Source organism: Aquarana catesbeiana, linkage group LG07 (genome assembly GCF_042186555.1).
Source record: "Aquarana catesbeiana isolate 2022-GZ linkage group LG07, ASM4218655v1, whole genome shotgun sequence".
NCBI classification, from domain to species: domain Eukaryota; kingdom Metazoa; phylum Chordata; class Amphibia; order Anura; family Ranidae; genus Aquarana; species Aquarana catesbeiana.
Genome location: NC_133330.1, coordinates 95,053,204 through 95,075,903, shown reverse-complemented (window position 1 = coordinate 95,075,903; position 22,700 = coordinate 95,053,204). Strand labels below are relative to the sequence as shown.

Here is a 22,700-nt window from a genome sequence, read left to right as displayed (position 1 = left end):
GTCACCAGAATTAGTGTCCAGATTGGAAGATTTCCAATCTGGACACTGGAATCCACCTCCGCTCTATCTAAAGCTAAAAAAAAAAAAAAGTTTTGCCTTTTAGTTAACCACTTCAATACCGGGCACTTCCCCCCTTCCTGCTCAGGACAATTTTCAGCTTTCAGCGCTGTCGCACTTTAAATGACAATTGCGCAGTCATACAACACTGTATCCAAATACATTTTTTCTTCCCACAAATAGAGCTTTCTTTTGGTGGTATTTGATCACCTCTGCGGGTTTTGTTTTTTGCTAAACAAAATAAAATAAAAAATTTTGAAAAAAAAAAAGTTTTTCTTAGTTTCTGTCATAAAATTTTGTTTTCTCCTTCACTGATGGGTGCTGATGAGGCCGCACTGATGGGCACTGATAAGGTGGCACTGATATGTAGAATTGATGGGCACTGATAGGCGGCACTGATATGCAGCACTGATGGGCACTGATAGGTGGAACTGATGGGCAATGACAGGCGGCGCTGATGGGCACTGACAGGCGGCGCTGATGGGCACTGACCGGCAGCACTGATGGGCACTGACCGGCAGCACTGACAGATGGCACTGATGGACACTAATAGATGGCACTGATGGGCAGAACTGATGATAAGTTACGGACAGGTGTTACTGCTGGGCACTGTGATGGGCACTGAGAGACTTTATTGAGGGGACACTGCTGGCAGCTGTTGGACACTGATTGGCACATCTGATGGGGGCTGTGCTGATAATCAATGTGCTTATTATCAGCACAGACCCCATCAGATGTGCCAATCAGTGTCCAACAGCTGCCAGCAGTGTCCCCTCAATAAAGTCTCTCAGTGCCCATCACAGTGCCCAGCAGTAACACCTGTCCGTAACTTATCATTCGGCCACTAGCGGCCGAGAAATGGTTAAAACCACCGCAAAGCGCTGCTGCAGCAGCGCAATGTCGGCGGTATAGCTGTGCTGCCCCATTCATTTCAATGGGCAGGATCGGTGAAGGAGCGGTATACACACCCCTCCAAAGATGCTGCTGGCAGGACTTTTTTTTAGCATCCTGCCAGCGCACCACTCCAGTGTGAAAGCCCTCGGGGCTCTCACATTGGAGACACAGCAGCGGCTCTTTGCAGGCGCTACAGCGCTAAAAATAGCGCCTGCAAAGTGCCCTGAAAGAGCCGCTGCTGTGTCTCCAATGTGAGAGCCCCGAGGGCTTTCACACTGGAGCGATGCGCTGGCAGGATGCTAAAAAAAAGTCCTGCCAGCAGCATCTGTGGAGGGGTGTGTATACCACTCCTTCACCGATCCTACCCATTGAAATGAATGGGGCAGCGCAGCTATACCGCCGACATTGCGCTACTGCAGCAGCGCTTTGCGGTGGTTTTAACCATTTCTCGGCCGCTAGTGGCCGAATACCGCGGCTGAAATGACATTAATGCGGTGCTAAAAATAGCGCCGTTTTACCGCCGGCGCCCCCACCTCCCCAGTGTGAAAGGGGCCTTACCGGCACTATCTGGTTCATACGATGATCATGCAATTGTCTGTTAAAGTAACACAGTGCCGTATTGCAAAAAATGGCCTGGTCATGAAGGGGGGGGGTAAACCTTCCACAGCTGAAGTGGTTAAACCTTGCATATCATTGGAGCAATTGTCACATATCGCAATATTATTTCTGTCACAGAGATTATCTATGGAATATGTATAGCTGATGGTGTTCATTTTCACTTATTTGCCATGATTCTGATGGCACACATTCCCACAATCAGGTCGTACAGTGTATGCGGATCTTATGGCCGCACTTAGTTTGGAACAGCAGGGATTATTATGGGATTGAAAGGACAGCGAGGTGGGCGTGGCCTCCACCTCAGCCCTGACACGCGGTGGAGGCGGGGCGATTAAAAAAAACTTCTTGTACCGCAAATAAACAGAGCGGCGCTGCGAGGTCACTTCTGGGGGAGGAGCTCCGTGGTGTGTGTGTGAGCGGTGTACGGGGCTGTATTCTCTGCAGCGCCATGGCGGAAGAGGGCTGAGGAGAACTGAAGAGAGCACCATGGAGGTGAGGGGAAGAGGAAGGCGCCGAGCTGTGGGGAGGGACCGGAAATTCGGTATCACTTGCCTCTACTGCGCATGTGCCGGTTTCAAACAAAAGAAACCGAGCGCAGAGCTACTGCCGACGAACACAGCTGAGTTATATTAACACCTCACACGCTGATGGATCAGCTGCATCATGAAGACACAGCGACATGCTGACACAGCGAGACACCTTGGCTACATCTGATTGACAGTGGGGCACATGAAGAGGGGTCACAGGCTCACGGGGGGGGGGGGGCAGTCTGGATGTCACAAGGGGGGGCAGTCTGGATGTCACAAGGGGGGGCCAGTCTGGATGTCACAAGGGGGGGCCAGTCTGGATGTCACAAGGGGGGGCCAGTCTGGATGTCACAAGGGGGGCCAGTCTGGATGTCACAAGGGGGGCCAGTCTGGATGTCACAAGGGGGGCCAGTCTGGATGTCACAAGGGGGGCCAGTCTGGATGTCACAAGGGGGGGCCAGTCTGGATGTCACAAGGGGGGCCAGTCTGGATGTCACAAGGGGGGCCAGTCTGGATGTCACAAGGGGGGCCAGTCTGGATGTCACAAGGGGGGCCAGTCTGGATGTCACAAGGGGGGCCAGTCTGGATGTCACAAGGGGGGGCCAGTCTGGATGTCACAAGGGGGGGCCAGTCTGGATGTCACAAGGGGGGGCCAGTCTGGATGTCACAAGGGGGGGCCAGTCTGGATGTCACAAGGGGGGGCCAGTCTGAATGTCACAAGGGGGGGCTAGTCTGGATGTCACAAGGGGGGGCTAGTCTGGATGTCACAAGGGGGGGCAGTCTGGATGTCACGGGGGGGGCAGTCTGGATGTCACAAAGGGGGGCTAGTCTGGATGTCATGGGGGGCCACAGACTGGATGTTGCAGGGGGGGCAGTCTGCATGTCACGGGGGGGCAGTCTGCATGTCACATGGGGGGGGGTCTGCATGTCACATGGGGGGGGAGTCTGGATGTCATAGGGGGGCCACAGACTGGATGTCGCAGGGGGGGGGGGCAGTCTGGATGTCACAAGGGGGGCAGTCTTGATGTCAAGGGAGGGCTGCATGTCAGAGGGGGGCACACGATGGTTGCCACAAGCTGGCTGGATGTCACAGGCTGGCACAGGCTGCATGTCACCGGGGGGCACACGATGGTTGGCACAGGCTGGCTGCATGTCACAGGGGCCACAGGCTACACTGGCTGGGGTGTCACGGAGGCCACAAGCTGCATGGCACAGGAGGCACATGATGGTTGTCACAGCCTGGCTGGATATCACAGGGTGCCACAGGCTGCACTGGCTGGATGTCACAGGGAGGCACAGGCGGCCTGCATTATTAGAGGGGGATCCCTATTTTCACGGCCTGCATTATTAGAGGGGGGGATACCTATTTTCACGGCCTGCATTATTAGAGGGGGGATACCTATTTTCATGGCCTGCATTTTTAGAGGGGGGGGAATACCTATTTTCACGGCCTGCATTATTAGAAGAGGGTATACACAATTTCACAGTCTGCATTATTACTATTGTGGGAGGACACAATTTTAACCCACCAACTGCCATAGAGGTCGAAAAGCAAGCCGCTAGCAAGCAGTTATCACTGTCTTTATTTTGGGGGTGACGTGTATTAGTGGCGGTGGCTCAGTCTGGTGTTTCAGTTGGACGGGGGTCAGTTTGAGGTGTCAGTATTTTGTTTTGTGGGTTGTCAGTCTAGGGGGTGGTGATCTATCCATGTGTGTAGCCAGCGGTGGGTGGAAATTTCTAATTATTTTTTGGTTTGGAGTAAGTAGGTTTCCTCGCTCCTCAGTGTACTTATAATATTTAAATTAAACACAGGCTGCATGGCACAGGCAACACAGTCTTGATGGCACATGATGGATGTGACAGGGGAGCACAGACAACACAGGCTGCATGGCACAGGGGTCACACAATGGATGTCACGGGGGGGCACAGACAACACAGGCTCCATGGCACAGGGGGCACACGATGGATGTCACAGGGGGGCACAGACACAGGCTGCATGGCACAGGGGGCACACAATAGATGTCATGGGGGGCACAGACAACACAGGCTGCATGTCACAGGGGGCACACAATGAATGTCACGGGGGGGCACAGGCTGCATGGCACATAGGGCCACAGGCTGCACACAATGTTTGGCACAGGCTGCATGGCACAGGGGGCACAGGCTGGATCGGAGGAGACAGAATTTCATGGCCTGTAATATTATAAGAGGGGTACAGAGTTTCATGGCCTGTAATAATATAAGAGGGGATACGGAATTTCATGGCCCTGTAATATAAGAGAGGTACAAAATTTCATGGCCTGTAATATAAGAGGGGATGCTGAATTTCATAGCCTGTAATATTATAAGAGGGGATACAGAATTTCATGGCCCTGTAATATAAGAGGGGTACAAAATTGTGTATACCCTCTTCTAATAATGCAGGCCGTGAAAATAGGTACCCCCCCCCCCCCTCTAATAATGCAGGTCATGAGAATAGGTATCCCCCCCCTCTAATAATACAGGCAGTGAGAATAGATATCCCCCCCTCTAATAATGCAGCCAGCCTGTTCAAACCATCATGTGTCCCCGTGCCATGCAGCCTGTGGCCCCTGTGATATCCAGCCAGCCTGTGGCAACCATTGTGTGTCTCCTGTGACATCCAGCCAGTGCAGCCTGTGGCCCCCGTGACATCCAGCCAGTGCAGCCTGTGGCCCCCGTGACATCCAGCCAGTGCAGCCTGTGGCCCCCGTGACACCCCAGCCAGTGTAGCCTGTGGCCCCCGTGACACCCCAGCCAGTGGCCCCTGTGATATCCAGCCAGCGGCAACCATCGTGTGCCTCCTGTGCCATGCAGCCTGTGGCCCCCGTGACACCCCAGCCAATGTAGCCTGTGGCCCCCGTGACACCCCAGCCAGTGCAGCCTGTGGCCCCCGTGACATCCAGCCAGTGCAGCCTGTGGCCCCCCTCAGTGTAGCCTGTGGCCCCCGTGACATCCAGCCAGTGTAGCCTGTGGCCCCCGAGACACCCCAGCCAGTGCAGCCTGTGGCCCCCGTGACATCCAGCCAGTGTAGCCTGTGGCCCCCGTGACATCCAGCCAGTGTAGCCTGTGGCCCCCGAGACACCCCAGCCAGTGTAGCCTGTGGCCCCCGAGACACCCCAGCCAGTGTAGCCTGTGGCCCCCGTGACACCCCAGCCAGTGTAGCCTGTGGCCCCCGTGACATCCCAGCCAGTGTAGCCTGTGGCCCCCGTGACATCCCAGCCAGTGTAGCCTGTGGCCCCCGTGACATCCCAGCCAGTGTAGCCTGTGGCCCCCGTGACATCCCAGCCGGTGTAGCCTGTGGCCCCCGTGACATCCCAGCCGGTGTAGCCTGTGGCCCCCGTGACATCCAGCCAGTGTAGCCTGTGGCCCCCGTGACATCCAGCCAGTGTAGCCTGTGGCCCCCGTGACACCCCAGCCAGTGTAGCCTGTGGCCCCCGTGACACCCCAGCCAGTGTAGCCTGTGGCCCCCGTGACACCCCAGCCAGTGTAGCCTGTGGCCCCCGTGACATCCAGCCAGTGCAGCCTGTGGCCCCCGTGACATCCAGCCAGTGCAGCCTGTGGCCCCCGTGACATCCAGCCAGTGTAGCCTGTGGCCCCCGTGACATCCAGCCAGTGCAGCCTGTGGCCCCCGTGACACCCCAGCCAGTGTAGCCTGTGGCCCCCGTGACACCCCAGCCAGTGGCCCCTGTGATATCCAGCCAGCCTGTGGCAACCATCGTGTGCCTCCTGTGCCATGCAGCCTGTGGCCCCCGTGACATCCAGCCAGTGCAGCCTGTGGCCCCCCTGACACCCCAGCCAGTGTAGCCTGTGGCCCCCGAGACACCTGAGCCAGTGTAGCCTGTGGCCCCCGTGACACCCCAGCCAGTGTAGCCTGTGGCCCCCGTGACACCCCAGCCAGTGTAGCCTGTGGCCCCCGTGACATCCCAGCCAGTGTAGCCTGTGGCCCCCGTGACATCCCAGCCAGTGTAGCCTGTGGCCCCCGTGACATCCCAGCCAGTGTAGCCTGTGGCCCCCGTGACATCCCAGCCAGTGTAGCCTGTGGCCCCCGTGACATCCAGCCAGTGTAGCCTGTGGCCCCCGTGACATCCAGCCAGTGTAGCCTGTGGCATGCAGCCAGCCTGTGCCAACCATCGTGTGCCCCCCCCCCCGGTGACATCCAGCCAGTGCAGCCTGTGACATCTAGCCAGCTTGTGGCAATCATCGTGTGACATGCAGCCCCCGTGACATCCTGACCGCCCCCCCCCCCCCCCTTAGACATCCAGTCTGTGTCCCCCCTGTGATATCCAGACTGCCCCCCCCCCCCCCATGTGACATGCAGAGTGACCCCTCGTCATGTCCCCCACTGTCAATCAGATGTAGCCGAGGTATCTCGCTGTGTCTTCATGATGCAGCCGATCCATCAGCGTGTGAGTTTATATTACTCAGCTGTGTTCGTCGGCAGGAGCTCTGCGCTCGGTTTCTTTTGTCTGAAACCGGCACATGCGCAGTAGAGGCAAGTGATCCCGAATTTCATGGGATACTGTATTTACTGCTACAACGGCCGCTCGGAGGACACACAAGTCCCGCCGTCTCGCTCTCCTCACAGAACAGGATTACATCGTTTTTCCCCGCACGAAATCTCAGTCATGATGGCGTTTCCGCCCCCTAGCGTGTCAGACCAACAGCTCCGCCTACTGAGCGGCTGACAGAACACCTCCCCCTGTCACGTGTCTACACCCATGTGACACGTCCCCTCCCGGCTACCGTCCTGTGGTTGCCGCGGTGACCAGCTGGGCTGGCTCCGGGCCCGGTAACGAAGTCATGGGCCTCAGTACCGGGAACAGGAACATGACAGCCACGACGGACGTCCCGGGCTCAGCTCAGGGCTGCGGCAATGGAGCTTTCATGGACAGTTTCGGGATCTTTCTGCAGGGCCTGCTTGCTGTGATGGCCTTCAGCATCCTGATGTGTGAGTATAGTCAGTGTGTGTTTGTACTGGGCAGGGATGGACAGCTCCTGCCATTCAGTGTGCTGACTAGAAAGTTTCCATGTTGGGTAGATAGAATCCTCTTGCTGTATGTGGAAGAAGTCAGCCTGTGTTTTCAGATACTTCACCAAGTTAAAGCGGAACTCCGGATACTTAATAGTTCATAAAGAACTGGCCTTTGACCAGTGTTGTGACGGCCGACACTCCAGTGTTATATCTGTGCCGTACCACAACTCCCATGTCATCACGTACACCGATTCCCCGAAAATAAGACCTAGCGTGATTGTTGGTGATGGCTGCAATATAAGCCCTACCCCCCAAATCAGCCCTAGTTAAAGTCCTTGTAGGTCTTATTTTCGGGGAAACAGGGTAGGGCTTATTTGGGAGGTAGGGCTTATATTGCAGGCATCACTGACAATCACATTAGGTCTTATTTTTGGGGAAACAGGGTAGAATGGTGGACTATCTGTGAGCGCTGGTTCTGTCTTGTATCCGGTGACATTGACCAATGGAGGGTCAAGGAAAGTGGCTTCGGGGACCAGATTTCACAGCTGGAACCAGTGAGTAGGAAGATTTTGTTGATTTTGTAAGATTTACTTGTCAAGCTGACCATACTTTATACAATCTGACCAAAATATGAGGCCAACGGAAACAATCCATTAAATGTGTATTTAATGTGGCAGGCAGTGGCTGATAATAGCTCTAAAGGAGATTGTACCATCAGATTGTATATTATTATTATTATACAGGATTTATATAGCGCCGACAGTTTACGCAGCGCTTTACAACATTAGGGCAGACAGTACAAGTACAATACAATTCAATACAGGAGGAATCAGAGGGCCCTGCTCGTTAGAGCTTACAATCTAGGAAGGAGGGTCAAGTTATGCAAAAGGGTAATAACTGTGGGGGATGAGCTAATGGAGAAAATAGTGCAGTTATTAGATGGAGGCAAGATAGGCTTCTCTGAAGAGGAAAGTTTTCAGGGATTGTCTAAAAGTGGATAAATTTGGAGACAGTCTGACAGATTGGGGTAGGGAATTCCAGAGGATGGGCGAGGCTCAGGAGAAGTCCTGGAGGCAGATATGGGAGGAGGTGATGAGGGAGCTAGAGAGCAGGAGGTCTTGGGAGGAACGGAGATGGTGATTAGGTTGGTATTTTGAGACTAGGTTAGTGATGTAGCTGGGGACATAGTTGTGGATGGCTTTGTAACTTATTGTTAGTATTTTGAATTTAATTAGTTGGGCGAGTGGTAGCCAATGGAGGGATTGGCAGAGAGGGGTAGCAGACACTGAGCGGTTTGTAAGGTGGATGAGTCAGGCAGCCGCATTCATGATGGACTGAAGGGGGGATAGTCTATTTAAAGGTAAGCCAATGAGGAGGGAGTTGCAGTAGTCAAGGCGAGAGATAACCAGGGAGTGAATCAGGAGCTTTGTGGTTTCATTGGTTAGAAAGGGACGTCGTTTAGAGATGTTGCGGAGGTTGAGGCAGCAAGCTTTGGAAAGTGATTGGATGTGGGGCTGAAAGGAGAGTTCAGAATCCAGGATAACACCTAGTACCCTGACATGTGGGGACGGGTGGATGGTTTTGCCATTGCTCTTGACAGAGAAGTCAGGGGAACAGGCACGTTGGGGAGGAAATATTATAAGCTCGGTTTTGGACAAGTTGAGTTTGAGGAAGTGGTGTGACATCCATACAGATATGTCGGTTAGTAAGTTAGTGATGTGTGAGGAGACTGATGGAGTGAGTTGAGGGGTGGAGAGATAGATTTGTGTGTCATCAGCATAGAAATGATATTGAAAGCCGTGAGAGGCTATCAACTGACCCAAGGAAGAGGTGTAGATTGAAAATAAAAGAGGTCCAAGAACAGAACCTTGGGGGGGGACCCCGACAGAGAAGGGAAGAGGAGTGGAGGAAGTAGAATTGTAAGTGACACTGAAAGTGCGTTGGGATAGGTAGGATGATAGATACTGAAGAGCACAGTCACAGAGACCGAGGGAGTAAAGTTTTTTTTTGAGGAGGGGGTGGTTAACCGTGTCAAAGGCAGCTGAAAGATCCAGAAGTAGGAGTACAGAATAGTGTCCGTTGGTTTTTGCAGTTAGTAGGTCATTTGTGAGTTTTAAAAGAGCAGTTTCTGTGGAGTGTTGAGGGCGAAATCCAGATTGAAGGGGATCAAGAAGGTTGTTTTTAATGAGGTGGTCACTCAGTTGGTTGTAAACCAGGCGTTCAAGGAGTTTAGAGGAAAAGGGGAGCATCGAGATAGGGCGTAGGTTGTTAAGATTGGTAGGGTCCAAGGACGGCTTTTTGAGTATGGGGGTGACCAGTGCATGTTTTAGAGCATCGGGGAAGATGTCAGAGGTGAGGGAGAGATTAAAGATGTGGGTTAGAGAGTGTAGGATGGGGTCAGAGGGTGACCGTAGCATTTGAGAGGGAATAGGGTCCAGGGGACAGGTGGTTAGGTGGGCGATAGAAAGGAGTTTAGCAACTTCATCTGTAGTAGCAGATTTGAATAGGGGGAGTGTCAGTTGTACCCGTTGACATGAGGTCTTAGCTGGGGGAGATACCTGTAGAATGGAGATTTCATCACGGATTGTATCAATCTTGTTTTTGAAGTGGCTAGCGATTTCCTGGGCAGTGAGTAAGTCAGTGGGTGGAGGCGGTGGAGGACAAAGTAGAGAGTTGAAGGTAGAGAAGAGTTTACGGGGATGGGATGAGAAGGTGTTAATAAGAGCTGTAAAATAGGTTTGCTTGGCAGTGTGGAGGAAAGAATAGTATTTTTGGAGGGCAGATTTGTATTGGTTGAAGTCTTTGAGAGACTTAGTCTTGTGCCACAGACGCTCAAGAGCGCGACTACGTTTTTGAGAATTTTAGTGCCATCTGTTTGCCAGGGTTGTAGGGGTTGAGGCCTGATTCTGCGTGTAGTGAGGGGAACGAGCTTGTCCAGGGTGGAGGACAGAGATTTATTGTAGATGGATGTGGCTTGGTTGGGGCAGGAGAGAGGAGAGATTTTGTCATAGAGGTGGTCAGTAGCAGAATAGAGGAGAGAGGAGTTGAAGTTGCGAAAGTTTCTACGGGTGATGGTTAGGCGATTGGAGGGAAAGGTGGTGGAAGACAGGGGGAGAGAGAAACTAATGAGGTGGTGGTCAGAGAGAGGAAAAGGATTGTTTGAGAAGTTGCATGGAGTGCATAGGTAGGAGAATACAAGGTCAAGGGTGTTGCCATCAGAGTGAGTAGAAGCCTGTACCCATTGCTTCAGGTCAAATGAAGAGGTTAGACTAAGAAGTTTAGAAGTAGCAGGAGCATTTGTATTAGCAGGAATGTTGAAATCACCGAGAAGGATTGTGGGAATATTTGAAGAGAGAAAGTAGGGTAGCCAGGCAGAGAACTCATCAAGGAAAGTCGATAATGGTCCAGGGGGCCGGTAGATCACAGCAAGTGGGAGCCATAGGCCAGTCAAATCCTGTGAGGAGGAAGCTGGGGACATGGCCGAGTTGTGCTATGGATGGCCTGATTTCGGCAGCAGGGATGGAGCAGGAAGAGAGAGAGAGCGGCGCGGCAGCCGCTGACACAGCCCAGCACATTGCAGTAAAGTTAGGGGAACCTTGGCTGCCGCCAGGGTGAATTTGATTTAAATTGATTAAATTTAAATCACTAGTAAAAAGGCTTGATTTAAATCAACTCTATTTAAATCATAGTTTTTAAAGAGCAACTGTCATCTCTGTCCTGCAGCTGCTCCTCCTCTGTCCTGCTGTTGACTGTTAACTTTAATGGGACAGCTGGCGATTCGGCAGTGACACAACAAGGTGAGGGACATGGCGGCAGCAGGAGAGTGGATGCCCATTAACAGGCGCTGCCATGATGGATCTGAGATGACAGGTGCTCTTTAAATGTAAGGACTTAAGGACCGGTATTTAAAATCTTTAATATTTGCAAACAAAATGAAGGTTTCCTATTTTAGAATAATAAGCTATCAGGTTAGTAAAACAGCGATATCAGAACCAATTCAACCATACAGTTTATAGTGTACATGAATTTGCAAAACAATGGGATAAAGGATAATCGGAGTTAGTTGGCTGAGGAAGGGGGAGAGCTCATTGCCGCATCCACCATCCCTCCTTTACTAAGGTGTGTGTGCTCCGTTTCTGCTGCAGAGAGGAGAACTACCTGAGCTCTGATGTCTGGGGAGGATTAGGAGATGTACAAACGATTGGATAATTGGCTTGTTCAGCAAGAACTGGTCGACATTCAGTGTGTACAGCTGCCTGTCTGACAGAAGCTGGTCTCACAGCTGGCTTCTGTCTTAAAGGTGGTGCTGGAAGACCAGCAACTGAGAGTCTGTGAATACTTATCAGTGTGATCTGGCTGAGGGGGTAGTCCCCCCAGTCAGAATACAATAGCACGCTGGGGGAGGGTTATAACACATGTAAGGTTGATTTTTTTTTTTTTTTTTTTTTTTTTTTTTTTTTTTGTCATCTTTGTTCCATTGTGGTAATTTTCCTTCATTTCCTGTCCCATAGCCACAACAGGAAATGAGAAAATCCCTCTAAACTGAGAGAGACCCTGGTTGCCACCTGGGTCATAAGAACTAGTGTCCCCATTGGAAGATATCAGGATTTTCTTTTACTTTCACTTTCGGCGATAATGATAAAACAGGTGAATCTCCCTAACGGGCACAGACAGCAAAAAAAAAACCTAATAGGTGTTCTAATCCCTCCTCACGTTATCCAAAAAATAAAGTTTTGCCTTTAGTTATATTTGAAATTACTTAATGCTTTTAAAGTTTACACTTGCCTTGATTAGGAACATGCGTTAAAGCGCCTACCGCTGTAACATGCATTTTTTTGTGTGTGTTTTTGAGGCTTTTGTGATGTGTTTTTTTTTTTTTTTTTTTTTTTTAAGTATTAAAAAATAAAAAAATAAATGGATCCTGTTTTCTTAAAGCATGAATAACAGCACCGTGCTTGTGCTGTTTAATTTGGCCCCCGGTATCACTTAAAATACCTGGCTTATCCTGTCTAGTGCTGCACTCCCTCCTATAAACCGACCACAGTTTATCATGGGTGCAGAGCCCTGACACCGTGGTCAGTTTACGTGCCTCCGTCATCCGCTCTCTCCTTTGTCCTCCTCTGTGCTCTCCCCCCTTCCTCCAAGCCTGTCAGATACATGTCCGTGCCGGCCCTCTCCCCTCCAGCTGCTGAACTTACAGTTTGATTTTTTTACACCATTCTCTGTTAATCAATGTAAAGTGCTCCAGTGTCTGTGTTTTTAAAAAAAAATGCAGCTATATACCTGTTTACAGAGCGCTGATTGGCACTCACATGACCCGCCTCCTCCTCTCCTCCTGACTGATGTCAGCGGGGAATCCTCGGCCCGCTGCAGCTGTCAGACCGAGAGAGGCGGCGGGTCACATGAGCACTGATCAGCACTCTGTAAACAGGTATATATCTGCATTTTTTTTTTATTCTTATTTTTTTTAAAACGCAGAGACTGGAGCACTTTACATTAATAAACAGAGAGGATATTGTGCATAGTGGGTTAACAACCACTTTAATGAAGCTTGGCAAATGCCCTGTGTGTGTTGGTTTTCATTTGTTTAAAGGGGCTCAGCCGATCCCCAGCTCGTTAGTACCCCCGCTCAGCCCATCCCCAGGGGTTTAAGGCTTTATCCACCATGCAGGCTCTGCCTCTGTGTTTCTCCCGGAGAGGCAGAGCACCGCACGTAGCTCCGGATGACGTAATCGGAGATCAATTGAGCTGACTCACAGCATTGGTGCAGCATTGTGAACGTCTGAATCACGGTGCATTGATGTTGCGATTATATTCAACACCCCTAGCTATAAAAGACATCTATGGGGGCTTTAGAGATGCTTTGAGGCACCGAGAAAGTGACATGGGATATGCTTCGGAAGCAAAGCTATGCAAACTCCACAGTGTACAGGACTGTAAGGCAACCATTTTATTTATTGATCATTGCTTTGATTGGCATTCAGAGTCCTTTAACCTCTTCACGCCGGCCGCACACATATATGGGGCCTCTCTGCATGAGGGCTTTCACGCAGAGCGGCCGCATATAATGTAATGGTTACCAGAAAGCTCCCGATGAATACTATCAATCGGGAGCTTTATGTTCATGTGACCGTTAATTACACCAGTCACATGAATGCCAGCCTCCTGGAAGCGGTCAGTGGTCAGGGGTTAAAACTGAGGGTCAAATGAAACATTTTGAAGCAAGTGTACTTATCTGAAATCAAAGCCCTCCCCAGCAATGCAAAGTAATCGCTGGAGGCAGTGTCCATATTCACCCGTCTTCCTTCCAGGTCCGCAGCTCCAGCTGTGTAACTGGCTGGAGCCGTGATGACGCCACTCCCACACATGCGTGGGGGAGCCGTCATTCACGGCACAGGTATCTGAAGGCATGGCATGGGTGGCCGTTCCTTCAGAGCACATGCGCCGATGACGCCATTGACTGCATGTAATGTAAATATTTAGGAGATATTTACAGTACCTATAGGTAAGCCTTATTATAGGCTTACCTATAAGTACAAAGTATGCCTTTGAGTTTACTTCCTCTTTAAACCTGCCAGATGTGACGTCTGCAACAGACACTCCCTGTATGTATACAGATGAACTGGAAATGGCTGCTGATGACATCTTTCTGGGTCACTTGTTAGTTTCCCAGTAGATCCTGGGATTTCTCATACCTCCAAAACAAAGCAAAGCTAACTCTGAATAAGGGCCCCTCAACTGCTACATGGATTTCTATGGGAGGTTTTAGGATGTGGCAAAGCACAATGAAAGTGACATGGGGCATAAATTTTGAAGCACAGCAGGGCAAAGCAACATAAACTCACCTGTGTGTGCAGGATTGTAACCACTTTATTAAGTGGGAGGTGCTTTGCTTTCAGAATGCTTTAAAAATGCAGCTTTACTGCACATTTTGAAGCAAGGGTAAAGTGACACTAAACTCACATTTTTTTTTTTTAATAAAATAAATACATTATGAATAACCGTAACTAGAATGTACTTTCTGTCTCTCTTTTCCTTTTTGTTTCATCTTTCAAATGCAAGCTTTTTTTCTGCTGCTCTCAGACTTCCTGTTCTAGGGTGGCTACATTCTCAATGCCACCCTCCACCTTGTCCTGGAGATTGATTACACATCTGTCTGTAGACACATTCAGCTCTTTGGGACTTGTAGCACACACAGAGTGGTGCATGTGAACAGAAGTACCAGCACTGCTCGATCTAGTCTAGTAGCAGTGAGGTGCATCAATGGGGGATAGGTAGCATGCACAGGACAAAAGTAGTCCAAAAACTATGGTAAAAGACTTTTTAACCACTTGCTTACTGGGCACTTAAACCCCCCTCCTATCCAGACCAACTTTCAGCTTTTAGCGCTGACGCACTTTGACAATTGCGCGGTCATACAACACTGTACCCCAAAAAAATTTTTATCATTTTTTTTCCAACAAATAGAGCTTTCTTTTGGTGGTATTTGATTACCTTTGCGGTTTTATTTTTTGTTAAAAAATTGTAAAAAGACCGAATTTAAAATTTTTTTTTTTTTTTTTTAATTTTATATTTTGTTATAAAATTTTAAAAAAAAGGTAATTTTTCTCCTTCATTGATATACGCTGATGGGCACCGATAGGTGGCAATAATGGGCACTGATCTGGTACACTGTTAGGCAGCACTGCTAGGTGGCACTGGTGGCCATTGATAGGTGGCACTGGTGGGCATTGATAGGCGGCACTTGTAGGCATTGATAGGTGGCACTGGTGGGCACTGTCAGGTGGCAATGTCAGGGGGCACTGGCAGGGGGTACTAGTGGCACAATTGAGGCAGAATTGCCTCTTCCTCTTCGGGACCAATGTCCCTTGCTGATGAGCCGGTGATCGGCTTTTTTTTTCTCCTTGCGCTGTCAGCGCGAGGAGAAAAAAAAAACGTTCACAGAGCTTTTGTTTTGATCATGTGATCAGCTGTCATTGGCTGACAGCTGATCACATGGTAAGGGGCCGGGACGAGCCCCGGCCCCTTACAGGGATCGGTGATCACCTGAGTCTCAGTGACTCAGTGATCACGGCGTGTGCAGGGCACGTGCACAGGGGAGGCCGTCATATGACGGCCTCCCGGGAATTCAGGTCCGCGCTGTAGCCGTCATTCGGCTATAGCGCGGATGTCAACTGGTTAAAGGGAAAAAAAAAAAAACAGAGCCATGGTATACTTGATATCTTAGAATGACTGATGTAAGGAAAATTGAGAGTTTAGTGTCCCTTCAACAGGACATAGTTTAGATTCAGTGTGCTTTTTCAATTTTTTTTTTTAAGCACTAAAGTCATAAGATATTTAGGGGACGTCTTATATTAAGTCTAGTTGATACTGTTGCATGTGGGAAGCCTTGTTTGCATATTGCATGTTCCAGCATGTAGTTTTCCCATCACTACTGTCTGGGTATGTGTACATGATTATGCACAGCTGTGCGTATCATCTCCCCCAGGCAAAGGCATACTACTTAAGCCTCGTACACACAATGCGAAATTCGGAAGAGGATTGTCGTTTGACAGGCTGTTGTCCAAAATTCTTACCGTTAGTACGCTCCTTTCGACAATTGTTTTCCAATTTCGGACAACAAATGTTAGATGACAGGCTAGTAAATTTTTGGCGAACGACAGCTCCACGTCTGATTTTCAGATGTTCATGAAGGATCATGGAATAATAATAAAGCAAAGCATGTAGTTATGCCAAACGTATTTTAAAAGACATTTGTTTTGTACGATCTGAAAATAGCGAATCAACGCTCATCAAACTTCTACTAAAATGAAATTGGCAGAAGGGGCCCAAAGGGTGGCGCTTGAGAAATGAACTTCCTCCTTATACTCTCATTGTACGTCAGTACGTTCGTGTTGGTCAAACGACAATTTGCAGATAGTATGCTAGACAAAATCCTGCACACGGCCTTTTGACAAAAATCAGATGCTCGGTCGTCCAACAATCAGACCGTGTGTACGAGGCTTTAGGCTGGCCATACATGGTCGATATAACAGATAATATAGGGCGCATCAATAGTGCAATATATTCAATGTGAACCTGTTGATTTTAACATATATTAAAGTGCTCCAGTGCATAAGTAATAAATATTCTGTGTTTGCAATAAAGTGAATTTAGTGCAACATATCAAATGTCCTCAAATGATTATGAAAAACAAACAAAATTCTTCTTAGTAGATCCAATCACCACATAATAAAGTGCACATGCTTTCTTATTCGTGCTTCACCCGAAGTGGTATATCAAATCGTTTACCAGACAGTAGTGGCCACAGAGTGACCCTCAGGCATGAAAAAAACTATATAGAAAGAATTTTCTTTTGAAAATCTGAAATTTTGTGCGTTTTGTGATCCGATGGTGCCACCATTTTCGAAATTTGACCTACCAAGCCTTCAATTTCACCTTCTGTTGCTACAGAATAGAATTTTCCAGGCTGGTAATCTTTTCTTTCCAGGAATTTTCTTTTCTTACACATGCGCATTTCTTTTTTGATTACATTTCTTGCACGATTCTCCCATCATTGATTAGAAAATCGTTTGTTTTTCAAAAAATTTCCAACATGCCCGATTACTTAAATTTGGTGCGAAATTCGAACAAAAATTCTTAGAAAAGATTTTCTAAAGAAAATACTTTCGAAATTGGACCCATGTATGTCCTGCTTTAGTGTATTCCCATGAAGGGGTGGTGTTTTTCCAATATGTGGCTCTTATTCATTGTATGTTAACAAAATCCTACAATATTTGCTGCATAATGGTTTTTAGCTTTCCAAAAAGAAAAAAAAAAATGACCTTTTAAAAGGCCAACATAATCCAAAAACTGATATACTGGTGTTTATAATTCCCATCAGTCTTTTTTAATTTCTCTCTTCCATTCTTCACTCTTGAGGCTTTTTGCTACTTTTACTCAGTTTGGACTTCCTACTTTATTAATTCTGTTTAATATGGAGACCACTTTGGGGGAATGACATAATTTTGGCTTTCTAATGACCGCGGTGACTGGTCTCATTTACATATAGGAAGCCAGCATACAAATTAGCTTGCTAGCAACTGGCTGGTATGATACAAGGTCATAAATTGTTGCTGGGCAGTTGGTGTTGTAGAAGCATTGCTTTATATTTTTTTTTCTGACATAACCTATAGCTTAAATACTGAAAAATTATTAATCCCCAGTTGCATTTACTGTCCTGGTGGGAGGAGACCGAGGCTCCTCACACTACGACAGAAAAGCGTTGAAATGTCAAAGGTTAAAAGTAGGTCCTTCTGACATCCTCCTCAGTTATGTTTCCTTCGTCCGAAAAAGTCAAATTTTGGAACGTATAGTGGAGATTCTACCTCTCCCATGCTGCCAGGTTTGTATCACCCTTTCTAGGCTAGGGTTTGTCAGAGTCCTCTTTTTCTGATGTCTTCTTCCTATCCTCCAAACCCCTCCTCTGTACAGGTAGGTCTGGTTGCGCCTGGAGAAGTTTGACCCCTGGAAAAGCTCACTCCTTTACTGGTGTCTCCTCCCTGTCTGATTAGTAGCGGCGGCTCCAGACTTACATTCCTGACTGCATTAAAATTAGAAGAAAAGAGGTTTAATCTTAAACTACGTAGAGGGTTCTTTACTGTAAGAGCGGCAAGGATGTCAAATTCCCTTCTACAGGCGGTGGTCTCAGCAGGGGGCATTGATAGTTTCAAGAAAATATTAGATAAGCACCTGAACGACCGCAACATACAGGGATATACAATGTAATACTGACATATAATCACACACATAGGTTGGACCTGATGGACTTGTCTTTTTTTCGACCTCACCTACTATGTAACTAGGGCAGGTGGTGCACACATTGTGTTTGTTTTGGAAGGAGAAACACTTCCTCCTTCTTAGGTTGTGACAGGATGATGGTGGGGCTTGCGCTCCAAAGCAGTGAATGAAGGGGGATGGCAGGGGTCCTTCAGTGTCCTTTTGATTTAAGGACACCATTTTCTAAAATGGAGCAGTGCTGTGACCTAATGAAACCTGTTGGGTTTACCATGGCTTAGATGGAGACAGGTGCCACCAGCATCAGCTCTGCACAGGTAAGCCTGTCTTGTTACCTGTGTTAATTGCTTGTTATGTGTCTTCCCCCAACCCCCCTGCTGACAGGGCCTATCTGGTGCACAGGGGGTGCCTTGGTGTTGAACCTTCCTATGTGTATTTTTTTGGGGCACTGTGAAATGATTTTGTTTGCAGTGTTGCTGTGCGGCACTTGTGATATTTAGCATCTCTTAGTTTAGTTACCTGAACTGAGGCAAAGTTCCCAAGAAACAAAGAGGTTCTACTCCTAAACAGAAATGTGCTGTGTTCACAGAATTGGAAAGTTCCTTGTCCAATTCTGCCGATTGTTGTAACTTGATATCGGCTGTGAAAGAAGACTTCTCTTTCCAGTCTTTTAGATCTCAGTTGACTGGCCTTATGCTGGCCATACACTATATGAATAATTGGCCAAAATTCGGTCATTTAGACAGTTTATTCGTTTTTCGGCCAGCTAACGGGCACAAAATCGATAATCGTTGGGATGTTTTTGAGTCGAAATAACGAAGGACAAGTTTGGAAATTTTCTGCCAAACGAACTGGTAAATTGAAAGGTTAATGTGTTTCCCATCCGAACTGTTTGCACTAGGTATATGTAAAAAAAAACGAACAAAAAATGCTTTCATTTATGTCCACTGAAAGATTTATCGGTCATTACATGATGGCAATATTGTTTGCACTCACGGCCGAATGTTCGTCTTTAGAAAATGGGTTCAGCTGATTTTTTTTTTTTTTTTGTATAGTGTATGGGCAGCATTAACCTCCCTGCACTACCTTAACCAGTGCCTGTCTCCTGTTACCTGTGTGTCTGCAGTTAGGGACACCCCATCTTAAAGCAGCGTTCCACCCAAAACTGCAACTTCCACTCATCTTTCTCCTCCTCTCTCCCTCCGGTGCCACATTTGGCACCTTTCGGGGGGAGCGGGTACCTGTTTTTGACAGGTACCCTGTCCCCACTTCCGCCGGACCTCGCCGCGGCGAGGTACATTAGAGGTCCGACTCCCTCCTCTTCTCTCCTCCTTTCCCCGCCGCCGGGCCAGTAAGAGAGCGCAGCCGCTCTGCGCACATGCGCAGTAGGGACCCGACCATGAAGCCGCAATGCCTCACTGCCAGGTTCCCTTACCGACAATGAGGCAGCGGCAGCACCCAACAGCTGATGGAAACATAAGCTGCGGTGCTGACATCGCTGGAGTCCAGGACAGGTAAGTGTCCTAATATTAAAAGGGTATCTGCTGGCTTTTAATTTTTGAAGGGGTGGGCGGAACTCCACTTTAAGGTGGACCTAGAGCGTTTGCACAGCGACCATGCTATTTCCCAGGCAGATCTCCCTGGCTAGGAGGAATTGGTGAAAGATGATGCTTCCAGACCCTCCAAGTTAAAATTGACCCTGTAGATGTGGAGAATTTGCTAAATGCAATTTATTCATTCAGGAAGAAGAAAAAGCTCAGTTTCTTTTGCATGATCACATGTATTAGGATCTCCTGTAAAAGAAATCCTAAACTTCATTAGGAAATAGATCCTAATCACAAGAGCCATTCTTTGCATCAAGATTGAACGGATCTAGAATGCTTATGGAACAAAAACACTCCTTGAGACGCACCCTTTTACAAGGTGTCTAAAAAATGTGCATCTCGCATTTGAAGATATAGGCATGTGGCCAGGAATCTTCCATTTTGGCTCTCTCAGTTGAAATTTAACCCAGAAGCAGACGCCTCTAGAGAGAAAATGTGCGATTCTTTCCTTATGATTTTTAAGGCCATGGGCTTTAAAGCTGTGGCCTCTACAGAATCTGTAGGATGTCTGCCAGATCCTCTGCCTTGATTAATTTGTTCAATAGGGCCTGGTGGCCTAAGACTTGGCACCTAAACTTGACCCTTTTTTACATCTCCTGTTTAAGCTTAAATTGGAAAACTGAAACTTTTTCAAGGCCCAAGATTGCAGTCTAAGGATGTTTTCAGGTAAAAGAAGCCTAAGAATCATTGGCCAGGCCAGAACGAAAAAGTGGGGGAACTATTTGAAACTTCTGAACAGCCGACCATGTCCCAATGATATTCTTATTCTTATTCTGTGGGAGAAAGGTTAGTAGGCTGGCAGGCATCATTCAGATATCATCTTTTTCAGCTGGCGATTCTTTGCACCGTAAGAACAATCATAGCAGCAGTTCAGCCACTTGATCGTACTTACAGGTGGTGGGAGGGGACGTTCCTCCCGGTGCTTCTACCGGCTCACCTGTACGATCGGCGAGCCAGAGAACTAATCGGTCGCGGGCGGAAATTGAGCATAGAGATTTCTGGTGAACAGATGGTCCCCAATCATCTCTATGACCCTCAGAGGCTCGGGCATGACATTATGACGTCACGTTCAGGCCGGTGGAAGTAAACAATGCCGGGGACGTGGCTGCAAAGGCTGAGACAGTTTATTTTTTTTCTTTGATCTCGGTCTTTCAAGCCTGAAGGAGAGATGTGGGGGTCTTATAGACCCCACATCTCTCCAAAAAGAGGACCTGTCATGCACTATTCCTATTACAAGGGATGTTTACATTCCTTGTAATAGGAATAAAAGTGATCAAAAGGAAAATAAAGAATACAAATTTTTCTTTGTTTTTTTTAAGTGCTCCGGTCCCCGCGTGCTCACGCACAGAAGTGAACGCCTACGTAACTCGTGCCCACATATGTTAACGGCGTTCAAATTACACATGTGAGGTATCGCTGCGTGTGTTAAAGCAAAAGCAACAATTCTAGCCCAAGACCTCCTCTGTAACTCTAAACAGGTAACCTGTAAAAAAAATTAAAGTGTCGTCTATGGAGATTTTTAAGTACCAAAGTTTGGCGCCATTTCACAAGTGTGCGCAATTTTAAAGTGTGGCAAGTTGGGTATCTATTTACTCTGCGTGACATCATCGATCACATTGGGCTAACTTTACTGTTTTTTTTGTTTGTTTTTGTTTGTTTGTTTCATGAATTAAAAAACAAAAACAGTTTTTTTTTTTCCCCCCAAAAAAGCGTATGAAAAATTGCTACACAAATACCGTGTGACAGAAAAAGTTGCAATGACCACCATTTTATTCCCTAGGGTCTCTGGTAAAAAAACATATATAATGTTTGGGGGTTCTGAGTAATTTTCTTGAAAAAAATGATGTTTTTTACATGTAGGAGCGAAGTGCCAGAATTGGCCCGGATGGGAAGTGGTTAAAGGTCCAACATCCCTCACTGGTGCTGGCATCTTTTACCTGGACTCTTCTGAGTGCCGGGCTGCAGCCGTCTTTATTGGCTCGTACGGGGTGATGTCACTCTTTCACCTGTGCAGGAATTCAATCATCCCAGCATACATGATCTGTTCCAGAATGTAAACTGAGCTGCTATTTATTTTGCTGTGTCTGGTTAGAAAGAGTTCACTTTGATTCTTGTATCAAAAATAAAATACAAAGTGAAAACGAAATACCATCATAGTTATCCCCTAGAACAAGTGTCTCCATTGTAAAAATTTTCCTCACCTTCTGTTTGGTTAGTAACTGTTATGTTTTGCATTTCCCATCACTTTATGTCCAATGAAAGTGAATCTCACCAACACAGATGGCCCAAAAACCCAACAGGGTTTAAGCCCTTTCACCCTCTATCCAAAACTTACAGTTTTAGCTTTAGATATACTTAAAACGAAACCTGTCAGGAAGACTCATGCTACAGTACTTAGAGTTGCTGAACTGGAACAAATGCCTGTATGCACAAGCTGCTTTAAAACTGGTAAAATGTTTGTTAATCCAAGGAGTCGAGTGTCAAGATTCACCATTCATTATAAATAAACAAAGAGAAAAAGCAGCGCTCTTAAAGTAAAAAAAATATGTGACAATGTGTCAAGTCCATGAATATTAACCCTGGAAATAAAGCATATATAAATCAATAGTCCACTGGTGTCAACTCTGTGGTAAATACTTCAAAGGTAAATGGTGAAAAGTCCCAGAAGGACTACCAAAAATCAATAAATGGAGGATGGGTACTCTTACCAGATTGGGTGGACTCCAATGTCTTATAACATGGAGTCAGTCAAGCAGTAAGCCTCACATGGGCAATGGAAGGATGTCCAAGGAACTGGAACTCATGAGATGCACTTCGACCAACGAGCCTCCGATAGTCACCAGAATGGGTCATCGAACCAGGAATTCCAAGGACGTATATTTCCAATAGCCATAGATTAGGCAATTTCTCTCAAGATGATATGCAAGAGAAAAGTACAAAGCTTCCGCATAGTGCAGGTAAAAAAAGTTTTTTTATTGCTAAAAAAGCCAAATGAGTATAAAAATAGTGATCACTGTAAAAACAAGACAAAAGCAGCATGGAGAGAGGGGAGACCGTCCGACGCGTTTCGACCAAAGGGTCTTCAACTGGGGCACGGGCTACCCACTCCACGCTGCAAGTATTTATAAATAATATAACCAATGGGGTAAAAGGATTTGGCTTCAGGTGGATCAGGAAATGCATCATAATGTCCCCACAACCAATGAAAAACCATGCGGGGACATTATGATG

General features: G+C 47.6%; 1 protein-coding gene across 2 annotated transcripts in view; it reads left to right on the top strand.

Moving 5' to 3' along the window:
• The first annotated feature begins 6,807 nt into the window (after positions 1 to 6,807).
• Positions 6,808 to 22,700, top strand: part of STIMATE (STIM activating enhancer) — a 139,597-nt gene continuing 123,704 nt past the window's right edge. The window contains exon 1 of one of the 2 annotated variants that reach the window (XM_073592504.1): positions 6,808 to 7,065. In XM_073592504.1, coding sequence (XP_073448605.1) covers positions 6,918 to 7,065 — 148 coding nt within the window. In that variant the 5' untranslated portion in view covers positions 6,808 to 6,917. Of the gene's footprint in view, positions 7,066 to 7,576; positions 7,644 to 22,700 lie in introns of those variants that run through there. The other variant, XM_073592505.1, reaches the window with a different exon arrangement.